At 40.6% G+C, this 19,382-nt stretch overlaps 3 protein-coding genes across 3 annotated transcripts, besides 11 other annotated features; 2 read left to right on the top strand and 1 right to left on the bottom strand.

Moving 5' to 3' along the window:
* Nucleotides 1-1,993: 1,993 nt before the first annotated feature.
* Nucleotides 1,994-5,696, top strand: PVX_086900 (hypothetical protein; the record flags this gene model as incomplete). Its single annotated transcript, XM_001608274.1, has 2 exons — nucleotides 1,994-2,083; nucleotides 2,232-5,696. The coding sequence occupies 2 exons, from the start codon at nucleotides 1,994-1,996 to the stop codon at nucleotides 5,694-5,696; spliced, it is 3,555 nt and encodes a 1,184-aa protein (XP_001608324.1).
* Nucleotides 2,870-2,895: a microsatellite.
* Nucleotides 2,965-2,987: a microsatellite.
* Nucleotides 5,697-7,339: 1,643 nt separating the features above from the next.
* Nucleotides 7,340-7,360: a microsatellite.
* Nucleotides 7,361-7,594: 234 nt separating this feature from the next.
* Nucleotides 7,595-7,660: a microsatellite.
* A 65-nt stretch (nucleotides 7,661-7,725) lies between these two features.
* Nucleotides 7,726-7,756: a microsatellite.
* A 2,664-nt stretch (nucleotides 7,757-10,420) lies between these two features.
* Nucleotides 10,421-10,448: a microsatellite.
* A 2,563-nt stretch (nucleotides 10,449-13,011) lies between these two features.
* On the top strand, nucleotides 13,012-15,040 carry PVX_086905 (hypothetical protein; the record flags this gene model as incomplete). The annotated part of the gene is made up of 2 exons (XM_001608275.1): nucleotides 13,012-13,342; nucleotides 13,622-15,040. Exons 1-2 carry the CDS (start codon nucleotides 13,253-13,255, stop codon nucleotides 15,038-15,040), a joined length of 1,509 nt encoding a protein of 502 aa, XP_001608325.1. The 5' UTR covers nucleotides 13,012-13,252.
* Nucleotides 14,882-14,916: a microsatellite.
* Nucleotides 15,041-16,630: 1,590 nt separating the features above from the next.
* Nucleotides 16,631-16,675: a microsatellite.
* A 426-nt stretch (nucleotides 16,676-17,101) lies between these two features.
* PVX_086910 (Phist protein (Pf-fam-b)) lies at nucleotides 17,102-18,578 on the bottom strand (the record flags this gene model as incomplete). Its single annotated transcript, XM_001608276.1, has 2 exons — nucleotides 18,033-18,578; nucleotides 17,102-17,872 (listed from the first exon to the last, which is right to left on the bottom strand). The coding sequence occupies exons 1-2, from the start codon at nucleotides 18,234-18,236 to the stop codon at nucleotides 17,102-17,104; spliced, it is 975 nt and encodes a 324-aa protein (XP_001608326.1). The 5' UTR covers nucleotides 18,237-18,578.
* Nucleotides 17,692-17,714: a microsatellite.
* A 645-nt stretch (nucleotides 18,579-19,223) lies between the features above and the next one.
* Nucleotides 19,224-19,262: a microsatellite.
* Nucleotides 19,263-19,293: a microsatellite.
* The last annotated feature ends 89 nt before the right edge of the window (nucleotides 19,294-19,382 follow it).

Here is a 19,382-nt window from a genome sequence, read left to right as displayed (position 1 = left end):
ACTGTTAATTAAAATGTCACAAATAGCATATCATATGGATAATAGAAACACTTTTAGGTTCTGCAATATTGCAGCTGCGGAACATTGCCCACCTTGGCACGAACTCTGCCTCATGTGAAATATAAGCAAATTTTTCCCTAAGCATGAACCCCCCCCAAATCATCGTAGTAACGCCTCTTCCCTTTTAGATGCCTCCAAAGATAGCTGCGCATATTGGGGTCAATTTCCGCCATGTACGACGCGCGATTCGTAAATCATCGCTTCGACAAAGTGGCTAATTTGTAAGATCGTAATAGATAATAAAACGCTTGCCCGAAAAAAACGTCGTTTTATTTTTTATTGGTACATTATAATTCAGTAGAGTTTATTTTTATTTGATTCAAGTTTGTAATTTTTTTTATTTTCCGCTAAGTAACCCTCTATACTTTTCATTAGCTCCTTTTTTTTTTTTTTAAGGGCCCAATTTATCCCATTTATGTAATATATTTTTTATTTTTATATATTTCCTTACGGCGGAGCGCAAAGAGGAAATTGCCCTTCCCGTAAAAACGACTTTAGGGAGACATTTATTTTCGGAGAAAGGGAGCTTTTCACCACGTTTTGCTTGGGTAGGTTTTTAAACCCCAGCATTCATGCGTTTGGCCGCCTTGCCGTTTGGCCGCCTTGCCGTTTTGCCGCCTTGCCGTTTTGCTGCCTTGCTGCCTTGCCATATGGCCACTCCGCCGCTTTGCCGTTTACCGTTTCCAATTTTACTTTTTAAAAAAATTCATTTATTTTCACCTATACTCCACTTGGGGAACGAAATGTTCAGAAAAAATACCGCGGGGCTTCACTTCGCACCCCATTTGCGCTTTAAACATTTTCGCATACTCGTATTTTTTTTCTAGAATTCTTTTTTGTATGCTATACTATACATATGTCGCACTGATGGCGGGAAATAAACTGCTCCACCGAGTGAGCAGTCCATCTTAACTGAATAAATATATAATCTGCATAATACTGCAATGAGGAGAAGCGGGAAAAATATCTTGCTTTGCGCATTTTAAGGGTTTAACCATAACATAACGGCGTTAGTTTGGCAAAAAAACAGGTAATTTTTTTGCGCGATGCGACATTGCTCGGGATTGTGCAATATATGCAAATACTAATTTATCATACATTTTAAAATATTATTTTATATATATCTATCCGAGGCGACCTCCGCAATTACCATTATATTTTTACGTGTACTTTTTTTTTCTTTTTTTTTTTTTTTTCTAACTAATTACTATATATTACTACGTTAGATAATTTTCCTTTTTCCTTAAAGCGCATTACTCATTTTAACGTAAACAATTCTTTCGAACGTTTCGACATTCCGGCGCGTCATAAATGGTATTTCGAAATAAATAAATGATGCATTATTCGCCGAGTGAACAATAAAATCGCGAATACATATTAGTTTAGATTTTTTTTTTTTTTTTTCATTTTTTTCGCTAATGAGCGACGAATTTGTTAACAAAATACGGGAAAAAAAACATTTATATGTTACATAAATATTATCTCCCCTTTACCAAGTTTGCATGTAAGCATGTTGAATCGCGTTTATCGCTCGACTACGCCGTTCAGCGTTTGCCAGTTCGCGCGACTTTAGCGAGCATTGTACTTTCATGTAGTCATGTACTTACGTGTTTAGCGTAGATATTTACTCGTACATATTTGCTCCCATTCCTACTTTTTCGCACTCGTTCGTACGCGCTCACATTATATATATATCCCTACTTCCCCCTGCGCAGCACTTTCGGTAGCCCCGCGTGGAAACTCCGTTTAGCAAGAAAATGCTAAAACAGCCTGACTTTTTTCCAAGGCGCTGCGGAAAAAACTCAACAACTTACTACCAATCAGTGTAGAAAAAAAGGGGGGCAACCCGTACAGCCCCCCTTCCCCCCCCCCAAAAAAAAAAAAATTTTTTCCCCACTACCCTAATGGTTTAATTACTTCGAACCTTCCCATCATGAAGGAAAAAACGAATAAACCGCTTATCCTTTCCACGAAGGTTTTTACCTTCTTCCTCCTAGTTTGCACCTGGAAATATCCCCTTGAGGTGGGTCCATCGGCCAAGACATTCAGAAAATGGCTGCCGCGACTCTACATGCTACTTTTTGCATGTTGACTATTAGCCGCTTTTTGTGGGTACCCCCAACTGTGCACCCTCCACATAAGAGTTACATGATTTCCTCTCCCCCCTCCAGTCATCATCCACCTTTGGCAAGTCCCCCGAAACGAGATGCCACCCAAGGAACGAACCAGCCATGCAAGTGGGCAGAGTACTAATTGGAGATACCCTGGTACACTCCTCCGCCCCGAGATACCCCACGTTAAAAGAAAAATTAATTGACATACTTGATGAGCATGATGATGAGGTGTTCAGCAAACGATTGAACGCCTTAATACACGATGAAAAATTTAAAAAGCAATTTGAGTTACTATTCCATGGCGGCCAATTAAGGAAAGATATATCCAGCTTAGCCATTAACAACGAAATATTAAAAGCGGCAGGTATGCCCAATGTATCGAATTTTATGAATAATGCCAGCTCGGACTGGGCAGATGCCATAAAGAAAGTTTCCTCCTCAGGCAGGGAAACACCCGCACGACAGTTCAACCAACATCCGTTTAGGGTAGAAACCGCACAACAGTTCGCCCACACGAGTAGGGCAGAACCTGCACGACAGTTCAACCACCCCAATTGGGTAGAACACGCACGACAGTTCAACCAACATCCGTTTAGGGTAGAAACCGCACTACAAATTGCCCACTCCAGTAGGGAAGAGCCCGCACGACAGTTCGCCCACCCCAATAGAGTAGAACCCGCACGACAGTTCGCCCACCCCAATAGAGTAGAACCTATACGAAATTTTCCCTCCCCAAAATGGGAAGAAGCTGCAAGACATATTCCCGCCCTAAATTGGGAAGAGGCCGCTCGTAATCTGCCCTCCCAATATAGGGAAGAAGCTGCACGACAATTTGCTCACTCGAATAGGGAAGAACCTGCAAGACAATTTGCCCACCCGAAAAGGGAAGAACCCGAACGAAAGTTACCCGCCATCAATTGGGAAGAAGCTGCAAGACATTTTCAATTCCAAGATAAGGAAGAAGCCGCACAAAAATTTCCCTCCCAAGAAAGAGAAGAACCTGCAAGACAGTTTCCCCCCCAAGAAAGAGAAGAACCTGTAAGACATTTCCCCTCCCAAGAAAGAGAAGAACCTGCAAGACATTTTCCCCCCCAAGAAAGAGAAGAACCTGTAAGACATTTCCCCTCCCAAGAAAGAGAAGAACCTGCACGACAATTCTCCCACTCGAATAGGGAAGGATCCGAACGAAAGTTTCCCGCCGTCAATTGGGAAGAAGCTGCAAGACACTTTCACTTCCAAGATAAGGAAGAAGCCGCACAAAAATTTCCCTCCCAAGATAAAGATGAGTCCGTAGAAAATTTCCCCCCCCAAGAAAGAGAAGAACCAGCAAGAAATTATCCCTCCCACGATAGAGAAGAACCAGCAAGAAATTATCCCTCCCAAGATAGTGAAGAACCCGCACGAAATCCTCCCCCCAGAAATTGGGAAGAACTCTCACAAAAGTTCCCCACCCCAAATTGGGAAGAACTCTCACAGAAGTTTCGCTTCCAAGAAAGGGAAGAACTATCACAAAAGTTTCGCTCTCAAGATAGGGATGAGCCCGCACGAAGGTTTCCCCCCCAAGATAGAGAAGAACCCGCACGAAGATTTCCCCCCCAAGATAGGGAAGAATCCGCACGAAGATTTTCCTACCAAGATAGGGAAGAACCCGCAAGAAAATTTTCCTACCAAGATAGGGAAGAATCCGCACGAAGATTTTCCTACCAAGGAAGGGAAGAACCCGCACGAAAGTTCACCAGCCTAGACGAGTCCCAAGACATATCCACGCTAGACAATTCCCAAGATTTAAGCGGACTAGACAATTCCCAAGATTTAAGCGGATTAGACGAATCCCAAGACATAACCGTGCAAGAGAAGTCCCAAGATTTAACCGCGCTAGACAACTCCCAAGACTTAACCGGACTAGACGAATCTCAAGACATAACTGGTAAAGACAAGTACCAAGATACGACCGAAGTAGACGAGTCCCAAGATATACCCGAATTAGACAAATTCGAGAGAATGAGCAAACGCTACAACTTCGAAAGAGAAAGAGAAAGAAAAATGGAAAAATCACACGATCTACCCTACTTGAACCAACCAACCAAACCATCAGAACAGTCTAGATCACACAGAAGGGATGTTTCCCACAAAAAGGATGAGTCCCACGAAAAGGATGAGTCCCGCAAAAAGGATAGATCCCACAAAAGGGATAGATCCCACAAAAAGGATAGATCCCACAAAAGGGATAGATCCCACAAAAAGGATAAGTCCCACAAAAGGGATAGATCCCACAAAAAGGATAAGTCCCACAAAAGGGATAGATCCCACAAAAAGGATAAGTACTACGTGGAAATACCAGAAATTCGAAAAGTCCCAAAAAAAGCAGAGGAATCCAAATTTGATGATAAATTTAAAAAAAACTCAAGTAAATACAAATTGGAAATGAAAATGACGAAAGATGCTAATAAAAATAATTATGGCGATAAGTACCCCAAGAATTATGACTCCATGTATGACCTAGACGCCATGGAAATGGAAGCTGCCTACAGAAAAAAGGAATCCGCTCGAAAGGGATACTTTGATGATAAGAATAACTATAAAGGTAATGGCTACTACATGGGTGATGCCTATGGAATGCAAGATGCAGATAATTTAAGGGAAAACCACGACAAAGTTGTGTACCTAGATGAAGACGGAAATTGCATAAGTGCAGAAGAGTACATGCTAAATGAATATAAATTCCAAAGAAAAAATAAACAGCAAGGACAAGCTCCTTATTATGGAAAGGACGGCAGTTTCAACCTTAGAGACGAATACGTTTTAAAACAAGAAAAGGTTAGAATTCCTCATGAGGATGAAAAAGAATATGGCATGCCCACAGACGGATACCCATTTAAAAATGAATTCACCGATACGGAAAACTACGATTCTGATGATGAAGAATTCTACCAAGTAATGAACGAAAAAGATGAAAGCGAAAAATCAAAAGCCAAAGGAAAGGGAAAGGGAAAAGAAAAAGAAAAGGAAAAGGCAAAAGGGAAGCTACCCATGCTGGAAAAACATTCCAAAAAGGATTACAAAGATTATAAGAATTCTAAAAATGAGAAAAAGGGAAATAGTAAAAACCAAAAAATACCAAAAGGCAAATCTTTAATGCGCACCTTTTTTAACAAAATAGACGCCAAGCTCGAGTCAGAAATGGGACGCTACCTGAGCATGAAGTCGAAAGAAAAACAAAATTACGCAGATGGAAAAGCAAATGGAGCAAAAAATTTTTTTAACTCTATCAGCAAGTATAGAGCGTTCGTTCCGCTTGGTGTGTTTGGAATACTCTCCCTGGTATTTTTAGGATACCTTGTACAAGCGGGATTAATTTCCACAGGGCTTCCAATAACCATTGTTGCCCTCGTTATAGTTTATGGTTCATATGGCCTTCTAGGATTATACTACGCACGCAAATTAGCCAAAGTAGCACGCGCAAGAAAAAAGATCGATAAAGCCGTTGCGAAGAATAAAACGAACAAAATTAAGACCCATTAAAAAGATTACCGCCAACTAAACAAATTCAAAGTAAATCCTATACGTTCCTAAAAAATGATGATTAGAACCCCCTGATAAAGGTGTAAAAGAAAATATACCTATGGATAGGCGTGCCCTCTCGCCCCTTTTCGCAGCATTCGAACTATGCTCTTCTCCGTTCCCTATGTTAAAAACACCTCTCCCTCTTCCCCTACATAAATTTTTTTTCCGCCCCGAACGCGGGGCCAAATCTGTATTTTATCAGTTCATTTAATTTTTTAATTGTGTGTAAGTGTTGAATAATTAGCATTTAAAAGCGCCGGCGTTTTTAATTTTTTTGCTTTTTTTGCTACTTTTGCGCCACCACCGCGCTGTTATTCCTCCATTTTTGCCCCATTTTGCCCCATTTATATTTCACTTCATTTCATTTCACTTCATTTCATTTCACTTCATTTCAATTCACTTCGTTTCATTCATTCATTCCATTTTTGATTGCCCCCCCGTTTATGCCCATTTGTGGGGAGTAGCAGTACCCCACAAAATATTTTCTTTTTAAAAGCACCTGGACGCGCACCAGGCACCTCGGCAAAAGTAGGGGAGGAGTCTCTTCCTTTCACTAAACCGGAGGGTGCCCTTATTTGTGCTTTCAAATCTCATAAACTGTTAAGTTATTAATTAGTATTTATTTTATTGTTCCCGAGTAAGCTGTAATTATGTACTATGTGTTTTATATTAAGATTTTATACATATGAATCTTTTTTTTTTTTCTTTTTTTTTTTTTGTATTGATGTTTTATTTCTCCTGTGCAAACTTCAACATCGCCACGAAACGGTTAGACCTTACTTTGATGTGCTCAAAAGGGATCTTACAAATTGCAAAATCGAGTCAAAACATACGACAGCTCTTCACGAAAGGGTAGCGTCGCCCATTTTCGGGGATAATATATTAATAACCAACCCCCCATGGTGTGCTGGGCAAACGTAGGGATTTTCCGGTAAAGCTCACTGCTTCCCTGTTGAGTCAAATTGGCAGAGTCCACCTAATTGATAAAACGTAAACAGGGAAATTTTCAATGCGCTAAGTATAAACCGTTTTGCATCACATATAGTAGGGGTGGGGGGGGTAGTTTCCCCTCCATGGCACTTAGCAATATTTTTTAAGGGGCACATTTTATTAACAAATTTCGGCGCTATGGAAAAATTTACGTGGTGACATAATTTCGCCATTCCCAGATGGGCACTACCCCCCGAGGGCTAAATCTAGTGGACCATTTCGATGCCTAGAAGTTTTCCCCTACAGACAACCGCTCCCATGAAGCACACTAGCTGATCGCAATTCAGTGTAGCTCGCGCATAACAACAAAGGGAGCATCACCACTAGTTAAATGCCTTTGCTAATTTACACTCCTTGCATATTATTCAAGGCGACTGGTTGGGATAATATGCATATTATTCGATAGCTATAAATGTGATGGGATGACCACCCTGCTAATTGGTATAACCAGTTCAGCGTTACGGAGGCACACAATGGGCAAGCTTCTGCTCATTTTAACAAATAAATCCTCGCGAGGGGTACCATCTATGGGATGAAATAACTCAACTGCATCACTGCCAAATGAGCTAAGCAAAATTATTTTTCCTTTTCTTCTCATAAAGGGAGCGAAAAAAAATGGGATAAATACAGACCGTCCACGCAGAATGTATCGCCCCTTTATTAAGTAAAAAAAAACTATATACCTTTCACAGGGGAGACCGCGCTTGTTTAATGCAGCGAAATAATCCTTCTCGAAGGAACAACAATAGAATGTTTTTATTTTGCCACCTTTAATAAACCCCCTAAAGGTAAACAACTATTTATTTTTATTGCCCAGTTTGTATAAAATAAAAGTGCCCATAGAAACAGGTTAACAATGCTGAGAATTTTATTTTTTAACATTTTTTCCTCCAATTAGTACTTTCTAAATTGCTCCCTCTCATTCGCCGCATAAAAAACACACTTGCAGACAGAGCAACGGAAGAACAGACTACGTTGTCAATTTTCTTAAAGAATAAATCTTTCGCAAATGTGCCGCGTCGCCCAACGGTAAAAAAGAAAAAAAAAAAATCCCTCCTGAACGCTTCCCAAATTGATAAAAAAACAAAAGAGCATTTAAATTTATCCTACGTGAGAGGAAGCAAAGCAAAGCGAAGAAAAGAGAAGCTAAATTGGTTAACTTATTTTTAATTCTTCCCATTTGCACGACATGTTAGGGTAAAAAAAAATGCGGCACTCAGGACGTTGCCTCTCTTTCTGTCAGTACATTTTTCGTCCTCTGGTGCGTAAATAAAATCGGCAATTCGACCTAATCCGCGCATGGACCACTACGCGAAACGCGTAAAAAATTAGAAAGTTGTATTCAGCTGTATTTTGTCATGCGTTCATTGGTTATTTATTTGGTCTTTTTTATTTTATTTTTTTTTTTTTACCTTTTAAATAATTTTTTTGGGGAACTTGTCTGGCTTGGCAAAATAATGGGTTCATCCCTCCGCTATATTTCAAACTTGTGATAATACTACTTTTTTCATTTTGAATTATTCTACGAAGGGGTATTTTTACCGCACTCTCTCTTCCTTCGGCATGTCTTTTTTTTAACTCCATTTTTGTCACTTCTGCTCGACAATTCGTATTATTTGCAAATATGCGCCCAGCGGACAGCAAAAAATAAAACCCTTCCGAAAGAGGCCCCCCCCCCATTGCGAAAACTGCTACAACCACAACTGCTCAGCGCTGAATAGAAAAAACAGTCACGTCATTTTTAAAACCTCTTCTGAGCCCTGCCCATTCGATAGTTCCAAGCAGGTCAACATGAGTCGAAGGAAAGGCGCCATTTTGCCACCCCTCATTAAAACCCTCACCTTCGCACTTTTAACATTCGCATGCAAGTTTTCCTTCCAGGTAGGACAAAAAAAAGAAAGAAAAGAAATAAAAAGAAAAAGAAAAAGAACCTTCCCCACAACTCCGTTCACCCTTAAACAGTTTTATACCCCTTTAAAGGAATTTTTTTTTACAACAAATGGGTAGAAATAAATGCATACATTTTGAGTGCCCCCCCATTTTGTCTTCCCTTTTTAGAGTAACTTTAGCCAGTCGCGCGACGGACAAATATGCCTGCTTATTAGCAACGCGGAAGGAGCGAAAAAAGGAGCGAAAAAAGGAGCGAAAATTGGAGGGCAACTCGGAAGGCCAATCGCTAGTCCACCCGCTAGCCAACACGCAAGGCTACTGTGGAGCGAACTAAACACAGAGGAGCAGGATCACTACGGAACCGTGAAACGAAGAGTCATCGAACTGCTGCAGGGAGATGACAAAACTTTCGGGAAACGGTTACACAGATTGGTGAATGATGGCTACTTCGAAAACCAGATCGGTGCGTTATCTCACCACGACCGCATGCAGGAAAAAAATGGCTCAGGAAAATTAAAAGATAGCATGGAAAGCTTGTTGTACCAATCGGAAGAGAGTGTCTTGTCCGAAAATCCATATGACTCCTCCTACCTTTTAGATGACTACTCGCAAAATGAGTTGAACGTTTTACATCGTAGGGGTGGCCACAGAAGGGACTCCATGTCATGGAGCCATAACGAATTCATGGGGAACAACTCGTCCGAAGAGAAACTCTCCACTGAATTTTTCAAATGTGATACTTTCTTAAGAAAGAAACACAAATCTAAACTGAAAAGAAAGTTTAAAAAATTAGACACCAAGGTGGAGGTCGAGCTCTTGCGGCTGCTAAAAATGGAAGTAAATAATGATAGGGGAATTATTGGATCGGATAGGAATTCACAAAAAAGGATTTACATTAAAAAAGTGCTCAAATTACTTTCCCCCATTTTAGTCAGCGGAGTTATTTTCCTTATATCTTTAATACCTATGATAAATGCAACTGCCCTCCCCGCTGTTTTTGCCATATCTTTAATGGTAGCCATCCTATCCTACGGAACGTTTTTTACAAATGGGATTTACTACATATACAAATTAGTAAAACTGGATCATATGAAGACCGTTTTTGAGAAATTCAGCCAAAATCATTTATATCTATATAGGTAGGGATCCAAGCGAGGGGGCCCAAACGAGTGGCGCCACTCACGCTTTAGTTTGGGATCATCTAAAGGGTTTTTCTTTTTCTCACTGGATGGATGCAGATGGAGCTGACTAACCCCATGTTTGCTTTATTTGGGGGGAAACTTTCATTCCTGTTTGGCCCCCTTGATCAAATGGAACTACACCTCTAATGAGACAGCGCATCCGCAATGCCAAAACGGCATAGGCGGCACTAGTGCGCCTCGTTGAGGAGCACCCCACACACACACATACACATGCAATTCTTTTCTTTTGTCACTTAACAAATGTGTGATCATTTGGTTTCTTTCTTTTTTTTTTACGTGTGAAAACTCTTTTTAAAATTTAATTCTTTTTGCCTTTTAATTATCCTTCATTTGGATGGTATACCACCTGATCTCTTTCCTATAAGTGCTGCGAATTCGTTGTGCATGATATTATTGTGGTTGAAAAAATGCACAAAAATTGCCTCTCCGCACCGAGGATATACCGATAGGCCATCCGGATTTGGCGCCACAATTAGCCGGTGAGCCAAAAGTATACACTTAGTATAGGCCTGTCTCTTCCCCAAATGCCCCTTCCTCCACGTGTGTGCTTTTGTACACCCTGTGTGATGAGGCACCCACCGCCGAACCACCCCACCAAAGGTATGCCTCAAAAAGTGTGCCTCCAAAGGATGAGCAACCCCCTGGTTCATTCACACAACGTGACAGTGTGCATTCCTCCGCGCCATTTAGTAGCAATAGATGCCTGGTCTTCCTTAACATTTACCGCTACATTATTTTACCCCACGGTACCAATTTTTCAAGCGTAGCTGTCAGCCCAATCGACTGACTCGCTATCCACCGCTCAGACCCACGCGCTAATGTAACGAAGCATAGAAGTACGTACTACTTACCCTCCAGAGGTAGCCTCTACTTTTTAAGCCCCATTTGACGAACCCACTAGGGTTGTAAAAGGAAACTCCCACGATTGACCCTTTTAACGAGGAGGATGACAAATATGAAGAAGTGCATGAGGAATACCCCCCATGTTGGGGACACCTCTTTCCTAGTTGTTGCATAATCAAGATTGGCTAGCTCCCGATGAGAAAACAAAATGGAACTACCAACCGAAGGGCGTACTCTTACGCTGCGGGCCAATTTTCAGTCCTCAGGCATTCCAACATGGTAATGCCCACCACCCCTATGGTTAGATGAACGGACAAGCCCTATTTTTATCATTTTTACGGGGAAGAAACTCAAAAAGAAATGACCTAGCCAAGCAGCTGTTCCTCTGCGGCGGGGAGTACATGGCACATGTTCTTACCCATTACAAATGATGAAGAAATAATAGTGTTAACGCCACGCCATATGGGGGTAGCGAATCTTTTAGCGCCCCCCCGCCGCTACGCAGCTAATGTGCCACTACGCGCCATTCCGATCGGGGTAATATGCTTTACGGGGAAATACTCTGTGCTTTCACACAGCTGCGCCTCCTTAATTACTAACCATTTGGGGAAAAGCGCACAGGCAAAAAGAGGGTGGATCCATCCTCTAAAATTCCACCCCGTCTATCACTTTTTTGAAAAAAAAAGAACCTCTACAAAGGTGCGAAGAAGTGGCTTATACCCTCGCTACTCCACAAAATAGATATCTTTGCTATCATGCGACGTGGCGTCGAGCGCAAAAGGCATACACACATGTGCATAGTCAACTGAGTCCGCTTAAATGCTCATCAAATTGGTGAAGGGAAACAGAATGGGAAGCCTCAAACGGGTTTCAAAACATATCTGTGGGTTAGGCAAAGTGCCAACGTGTTATTTTCCTTACCCCTTTGATTTAACACATAAACGAGTTGGTATAAAAATACGCGAACACACATGAGTGCGCACCATTCGTTCGCATTTTTTTTTTTTTTTTTCATCCTTTTACATACACTTTCTATATAAATGCTCAAAAAAAAAAAAAAAAAAAAAAAGCAAAGTGAGCAAAGCAAAGGGGTCCCGAAAGGTATGTCTTCCCTGTTTAACCTTACACTGCAATATTGGAAGCTGAGCACTATCACCATTTGCACTTGTGAATATGCCAGGTGGCCGGCCACCTCCCCATGTTATCGCCTTATTTACAAATACGAAACTTCTCCCTTGCATAGGCAAAATGGCCCTCACTGAGCGGCATATTGCAAAACTACCCACGTTGCGGCATTTTAGCGCACCGCGGATGTACATATAATATACCTACGGCGATGCTAGTGAGATGGCACGGTGTTCCGCGCACGCACAGGGGCTCCTAAATTTTTCTCTTCACAATGTCAGTGACGGCAGTGACGTCAGTAGTGATAGTAACGTTAGTAATGATAGCAACGTCAGTAATGATAGCAACTTCAGTAACGCTAATAATGTTAATTATTATTTTTTTTTTAGCATTACCTTCACTTGCAATGGTTAAAACGCAACGATGCGCTAGGTTAGTCAAAACATTTTACCCTTTTTCGATTACTTCCAAAAAGTGTATTTTTTAAAAGAAAAATATTTCACAACTAAAGCGGTACACAAATGAACAACGTATTTTTTTTTGAACTCTTTTTCGCGTTTCCTCCAAGTTAGAGCGCCCATTTGGGCAGTATTTCGAGGGGCACGCTTAGCTGCGCCAATGTGTACATGCATGCCACGCGCATTAGGCGTAGTACAATTTCGCTGCGCATGTGCGATGCCGCGCGGATGCCGTACCCCTTGCGCATATTTTCGTTCATTTATCCTTTCGCCCGCTTAGCCCCGCGTTTATACATGCACAGCGTCCTCGGCGCGTAAAAATACCCCTGCCTAACGCATACATGTGCATGCGTCCCGTGCATGCACTGCGTAATGTTACATCAGTTTGCACTGCATGGCCCGTTCATTCGTTTTTTTTTTTTTTTATTTTTTCATCCGTTCATTTATTTATTACTCCTTTTTACCATTTATCTGCTAATTTATTTCCCCCCTGGGTGCGTTTATCCCGCTTCGCCAATTTGCCCTCCTCCAGCATTGCCCAAAAATTGCCTACCCGCATTTTCAAAACTGCTATTGGATTGGATTGAATTGGATTGGTGTTATTTCAAAACACCTTTTTTAGCTACTCTCCTTTATAGAACACTTTAGAAAATACATTTTCACTTCGCCCTCCTGTGCTCGTGCAAGTACATTTGATGAGTATGTTTCTTAACCCCCCAATTTTACGAAGTGAAGAAAAAAACTAGCTAATTTTTTTTTTTTTTTGCGAAAGATAAAAAATAAGGAAAAAAAAATAGGAAAAAAAATTAGGAAAAAAAATTAGGAAAAAAGATTAGAAAAAAAAATTATAAAAAAAAATTAAAAAAAAAAAAAGTAATTCACCAACTTATTACATATTACATCACTGCTAATTAGCACAAAAAAAAAGGGTTATCCATACAGCTTACCCTGAAAAAATATATTTTCCCGTTCCCCTAATGGTTTATCAACCTCTAACGTATCGAACATGAAAGAAAAAACTAATAATTCGCTTATCCTTTCCACGAAGGTTTTTACCTTCTTCCTCGTAGTGTGCGTATGGAAGTATCCCTTCGAGGTAGGCTAGCCGACAAAAAGGCGCTCAATAAAGCGGCGCTCAGTAAAGCGGCGCTCAGTAAAGCGGCGCTCAGTAAAGCGGCGCTTAGCAAAATGGCGTTTAGCAAAATGCCGCTCAGCATAATGACACTAAGCCGTAGCACATAATCAAATGATAAACTTTCGTTTTTCTCTTCCCACACTTGGCGCGTATTTTCTCATGTCACTTAATAAGCGCGCTGTATGCATGCCCCTTCGCAAAATGCAAAACATTTCTTTTCACTCCCCCCACCCCCCACAGTCCTGCGCCTTTGGAAACTCATTCAACACGGGGAGCAACGTTAATGGCGCCCTGGGTGAACATAGAGGCAGACTTTTAAAGGGAGGCTTAGCCGTAGAGAGATACGCACGAGAAAGGCTAGTTGACATACTCCACGATGATGAAGAAACGATTAAAGATCGATTAGGAGAGTTGATACAAGAGGAGAAACGCAAGAAGAACGTCGAATCTATATTACGCAATGGAAAGTTACGTGATGAGATGACGCTAAATGGTAAATATGGAAAAGGATCAAGTGCATCGAGACGCCATAGCAAATCTAAGAAGAAATCCAATACGGTACGCTTTATGGACGAATCTTCCGACACACTAAGCCTATCAAGCGGATCTGACGGTTCCATAGATTTGCTAAGTTTATCAAGCGGTACTGATGGCTCAACAGACTCCCTAAGTTTTACAAGCGAAACTGACAGTTCCACAGGATCGATAAATGGAGCATTGGACAATGAAGGTTCTTCTGAGACTCTAAGCGTACGAAGTGATGATGATGCTTCTACAAATTCGCTGAACTTACAAAGCGATGATGATGCTTCTACAAATTCGCTGAACTTACAAAGCGATGATGATGCTTCTACAAATTCTCTAAACCTCAAGAGCATCAAGGATGGCTCCACAAACTCTTTGGATTCTCTCCAACTCGATGACTATCTGGAAAAAGAATTTGAAGATGACCTAAGCGACAAAGAAACCAGGGAATCAATAACCCTTGATGATAAATACTACGAACAAGACACCATTGCAGAAAAGAATGAAAAATTAATTAAGTCTAGACTGAAGGCTTTAAAAACTGGTGATTATGATAATTTAGGCAAAGAAAATTTAGACCGCAGATTTGTTAAAGACTTAGAAGCCTTTGCCATGGGAAAGAAAATGAAAAGAGGATCATCCGCAGGTGGTTTTCTAAAGAAATTGGACTCCAAATTCGAATTGGAACTTCTACGTTTCTTCAAAAACAAGGGCCTTAGAGCCAATAGTTCCTTCTCCGGCCGCGGAATCACCGGCAAGCTTTTAAAAATAATGGACAAGTACAGAGTGTTCGCTCCGTTAGCAGGCACGGGTGTACTCTACGTATTAGCGATGGTGTACGTGCTTTATTTTATGGCCACACCAGTCATGATGTCTTTGCCTACACTCGGAATAATTATCACCGGTGTTTTCATTTACGTCTTCATCGCGATGGGCGTTTACTACGGATCCAAAATCGCCAAGCTGTCACACATGAAAAACGTGATAAGAATGTTCAGCGTTGTAGACAAAAAGTCAAGACATGGCGGTCGCAGAGAAAGCTCCAGACATGGCAGCCGCAGGGAAAGCTCCAGACATGGCAGCCGTAGGGAAAGCTCCAGACATAGCAGCCGCAGGGAAAGATCAAGATATTAATCTCTCGATAAGCGGTTCCTCGCAAGAACCAAATGTTAGCAGCGGTTTGAACGTCCAAAAAATTATTTGCCCCTAAGAACCTTTTTACGCAAACGGGCCTGCTCCCATACGTGCGCCTATAAAAATATGTGTATGTGCTTATAAAAATATGTGTATGTGCTTATAAAAATATGTGTATGTGCTTATAAAAATATGTGTATGCGCTTATATAAATATTTGTGCGCGCTTATACAAATATATGTGCGCGCTTATACGAATACCTTGCACCCCCTTTCTCCTGGTTGTGTAATTTTTTCCCCCGGCACGTAGTTCTACGCCGCTCCGTCCTCAATTAGCCGAGTAGAAAGTCCCCCGCACAGAGATGCTTCATTTGGGTTCCCCTAACGAACAAGCGAACCATGTACTTTTATTTCCCACTCAAATTATCAATGCAGTGTAGAAACAAAAAGAAAGAAAAAAATCCCCTTTTAAAATGATGCACAGTTTTTTTCTTTCTTTTTTTTTTTTTTTTTTTTTTTTTTCCCAAGTCTGTATCATAAGAAACATACCTTATTTATGTATCGCAAGGGATTATCCCCAAAACCATCGATACGTACAATTAATGATGAGATAAAGAAGTTACCCTTTGACGTATTCGCAGCTGCGTGTACATTTTTCCTCAAAATGGAGTTCATTTCACGCCAGATGCTATGGAACCTTCACTGGTGTGGTTACTCCGCGGGGTGTACGCAGCAGAGGTAGATGCTATCTCGGCGCATTCGCTCGTGGGCGCTCATCTTGGTCTACCACCGTTAATGGCGCTCGCTAAATTGTAGACCACTTTGCGAACAACTGTTAAAGGAGGTGTTTTCACGCGGTTATCAAGAAGGAATGGTTCAAATGGGTTCAAATGGGTTATAATGGGTTATAATGGGTTCATATGGGTTAAAGTGGGTTATAATGGGTTCAGATGAGTTCAAAATGGGTTCAGATGGGTTCAAAATGGGTTCAGATGAGTTCAAAATGGGTTCAGATGGGTTATAATGGGTTCAAAACGGGTTCAGGGTTTAGGGTTCAAATGGGTTCAGATGAGTTCAAAATGGGTTCTAATGGGTTCAAAATGGGTTCTAATGGATTCAAAATGGGTTCTAATGAATTCAAAATGGGTTTAACAAGGATTCAAAATGGGTTCAGATGGGTTATAATGGGTTCAGATGGGTTATAATGGGTTCAAAACGGGTTCAGGGTTTAGGGTTCAAATGGGTTCAGATGAGTTCAAAATGGGTTCTAATGGGTTCAAAATGGGTTCTAATGGATTCAAAATGGGTTCTAATGAATTCAAAATGGGTTTAACAAGGATTCAAAATGGGTTCAGATGGGTTATAATGGGTTCAAAACGGGTTCAGGGTTTAGGGTTCAAATGGGTTCAGATGAGTTCAAAATGGGTTCTAATGGGTTCAAAATGGGTTCTAATGGATTCAAAATGGGTTCTAATGAATTCAAAATGGGTTTAACAAGGATTCAAAATGGGTTCAGATGGGTTATAATGGGTTCAGATGAGTTCAAAATGGGTTCTAATGGGTTCAAAATGGGTTCTAATGGATTCAAAATGGGTTCTAATGAATTCAAAATGGGTTTAACAAGGATTCAAAATGGGTTCAGAATGGGTTCAGAATGGGTTCAGAATGGGTTCTAATGGATTCAAAATGGGTTCTAATAGATTCAGATGAATTCAGATGGGTTCAGATGGGTACAAAAAATAATTCAAAATATAATTCATAATATAATTCAAAATGTAATGCATAATATAATGCATAATATAATTCAAAATGTGATGCATAATCTAATTCAAAATGCAATGCATAATCTAATTCGAAAGGAAAGAAAGACGACTCACGAAACGGAGGCACCTCCCCTTTCACGCGCGCACAACAGGCGCGACGAGCGCGACGAGGCGAAGGGTGCCACTAAAAAGGGGGGCCCAATCTGGGGAATTTCCTCCCCATGAGCAGCTCGTCACCTCGGCAGACTCTGCCGAAGGATTTAGCGAACAACACTGATGCCCCCTCCTTCAGATGCAAATTACACACAACAGATGCCCAAGAATATATGGCTCCTAAACGAGTGCTGCAACTTTTTGGTCCATTTTCTTTCCATGCGCTGCGTAAAATCGGCCCATGACCTCCGCTTAAGTTTTAGGTACCTCTGAAATTCCCACCTGGCACATATAGGCCCATCAGTAGCAAATTTCTTGATGTTCTTAATTTCAAATTCTTCTCTTTTCATTAACATTTTTATCATTTTATCGTGAACGTATCTAAATTTCTCCGTTTCGTACTCCCAGGGGACATTGTAATAGTCAGCCAACCTTCTACGTGTGTCTCGCATGCCTTCCACCATGTGAATATATTTTTGCTTCTCATGATCGTGTACATAATTCCACACAAAAAGCATGGTCTTAGTATCTACAGGTCCTTTTAAATTATCAATCCTATCGCTCAATTCCTCATCAGTCATTTCGAGTGAGTTTTGATTTTTAAAAAGCATCACATTTTTTATCCATCTTTTTTTCTCCTTTTCAGTTAACACTTTTGTATACCTTTTCGAGAAACTTCTTTCCACATCTTTATAAATTTTTTGAATTTCTGGTGACAGGTCTGTATCTCGCTCTCTACCTCTGCTTCTACCCCTTTTTGACTGAAAGACCATTTCTCCATCCTCCATTAAATGGGGTCTTCTGAATCCCTTCACGTGAGATGGGATGCGTCCAGACAGATTTCTCCACCTCCTGCCATTCGATAGACTTCCTACTTCGTGGTGACTCTCGCTTGGCCATCCAGGGCAATGTACATTCTACAGAAAAGGGGGGGGGGGAAAAAAGGAAGTTTCTAGGGGAGGGTCATTTTTAGGACAGTTCAGAAGGCCGTTCCTCAAGCTGATCAAATCAGGAGAACGAGGGGGGTGGGCAGATAAAAAAATAAAATGGTACAACACTTCCCTTCCTCTTTCTCACCTGTATCAAGGCGTAGAACAAAGAGAGGACCAACGCACAAAGAACCGTGTCAGAAAAGGTGAAAACCGAGAAGGTCTTCCTTTTTTCTTCATCCTTTGCAATTTTTCTCTCCCCCGATAAGGAATTCTTTTTTGGGGAGTCCTTCCTAATTAGGAACGTTAGCGGATAAAACAGAATCGGCTTCAGCGGGTAGCAGTCCTGCATTTTGTATTTTTTTTTTTTGTAAAAAATTTATCCTTCTGATTATTTTTGCTCCACATCAGTGAGTTTTAAGAAATAATTTTTTTCTTTCCTTCAAAGAAAGGACTAATTTTCGATTAGGCCGAACTCGAATTGGAGACATTCGCACGATCCCCATTTGAGTCGATTAGATCGGATGAAACGCGCCCGGGTGGGATAAAGACAACTCCCCTTCTGCTTCAAAAGTGAGAAGCGGAAAAAAATTTGACAAAAATTTGGGCAAAAATGTTGGCAAAATTTAGACCAAATTTTAGACAAAAAAAAAATGATCCGAACAAACCCATAAATTTATATCTACCTGTGGAGGAAAAAATTAGGCTAAACGGAATTGCCAAGAATTTTTCTGAAACGCAAATGGGGCGTCTCTAAAAGGGGCGAGTTTTTTTTTTTTTTCGTTTCAGGCTAAGTTCGCAAAAAAGTGAGCATATTTTTTTTGCGTATATATTATGCCTATTTATACTTTGTGGGCACTTCCTCGGCGTAGACACAAAAAAACCGATGTCTTTCACAAACGCTTCATTACCGTTTGAAAAAAAAATTGTCGCCCTTCGGCGTAGACAAATACAATTTTTTGTACATCTAAGTAACCTACGCGCAGCGCGCAGGTCCTACATCTACCCTCCAACAGAAAAAAAAAAAAAAATCCTTTTTTTTTAAAAATAAAAAATCATACCATTTTTGCGGTCGAAGCATAAATTAAGAAAATTATTGGAATGGAGAAACAAATCAGTTTGGTCAATTTTCGCAAGTTTTTCCTCATTTTATTTTTCTTTCTCATCGCGCGGATGTACCAATGGACATGCATTTTTGTAAAAATTATTTTCTCGAGTGGCCTCCCCCGTATATACACTACGCGCATGCAACAGTGTTGTCGCGTTATTCTGCCCAGTTGCAAAATAGCGCAAAAAAAAAGAGGCAGCATATTTGTTTGTGCCAGATGGGGAATCAATTTTGAAAGTTTTTTCTTCTATAAGATTTATTAGTGGGAAAAAAAAAAAAAAAAAATGGAAAGAAAAAAAAAAATAAAAAAATTGAAAGAAAAAAAAAAAAAAAATTGAAAGATAAAAAAAAAAAAAAGGACAAGCACCTCATATTTTTTTTTTTTTTTTT

This window comes from Plasmodium vivax, chromosome 7, assembly GCF_000002415.2.
Source record: "Plasmodium vivax chromosome 7, whole genome shotgun sequence".
Lineage (NCBI taxonomy): Eukaryota > Apicomplexa > Aconoidasida > Haemosporida > Plasmodiidae > Plasmodium > Plasmodium vivax.
The sequence above is the reverse complement of the archived record's forward strand: the minus strand, read 5'-3'. Positions and strand labels throughout refer to the sequence as shown.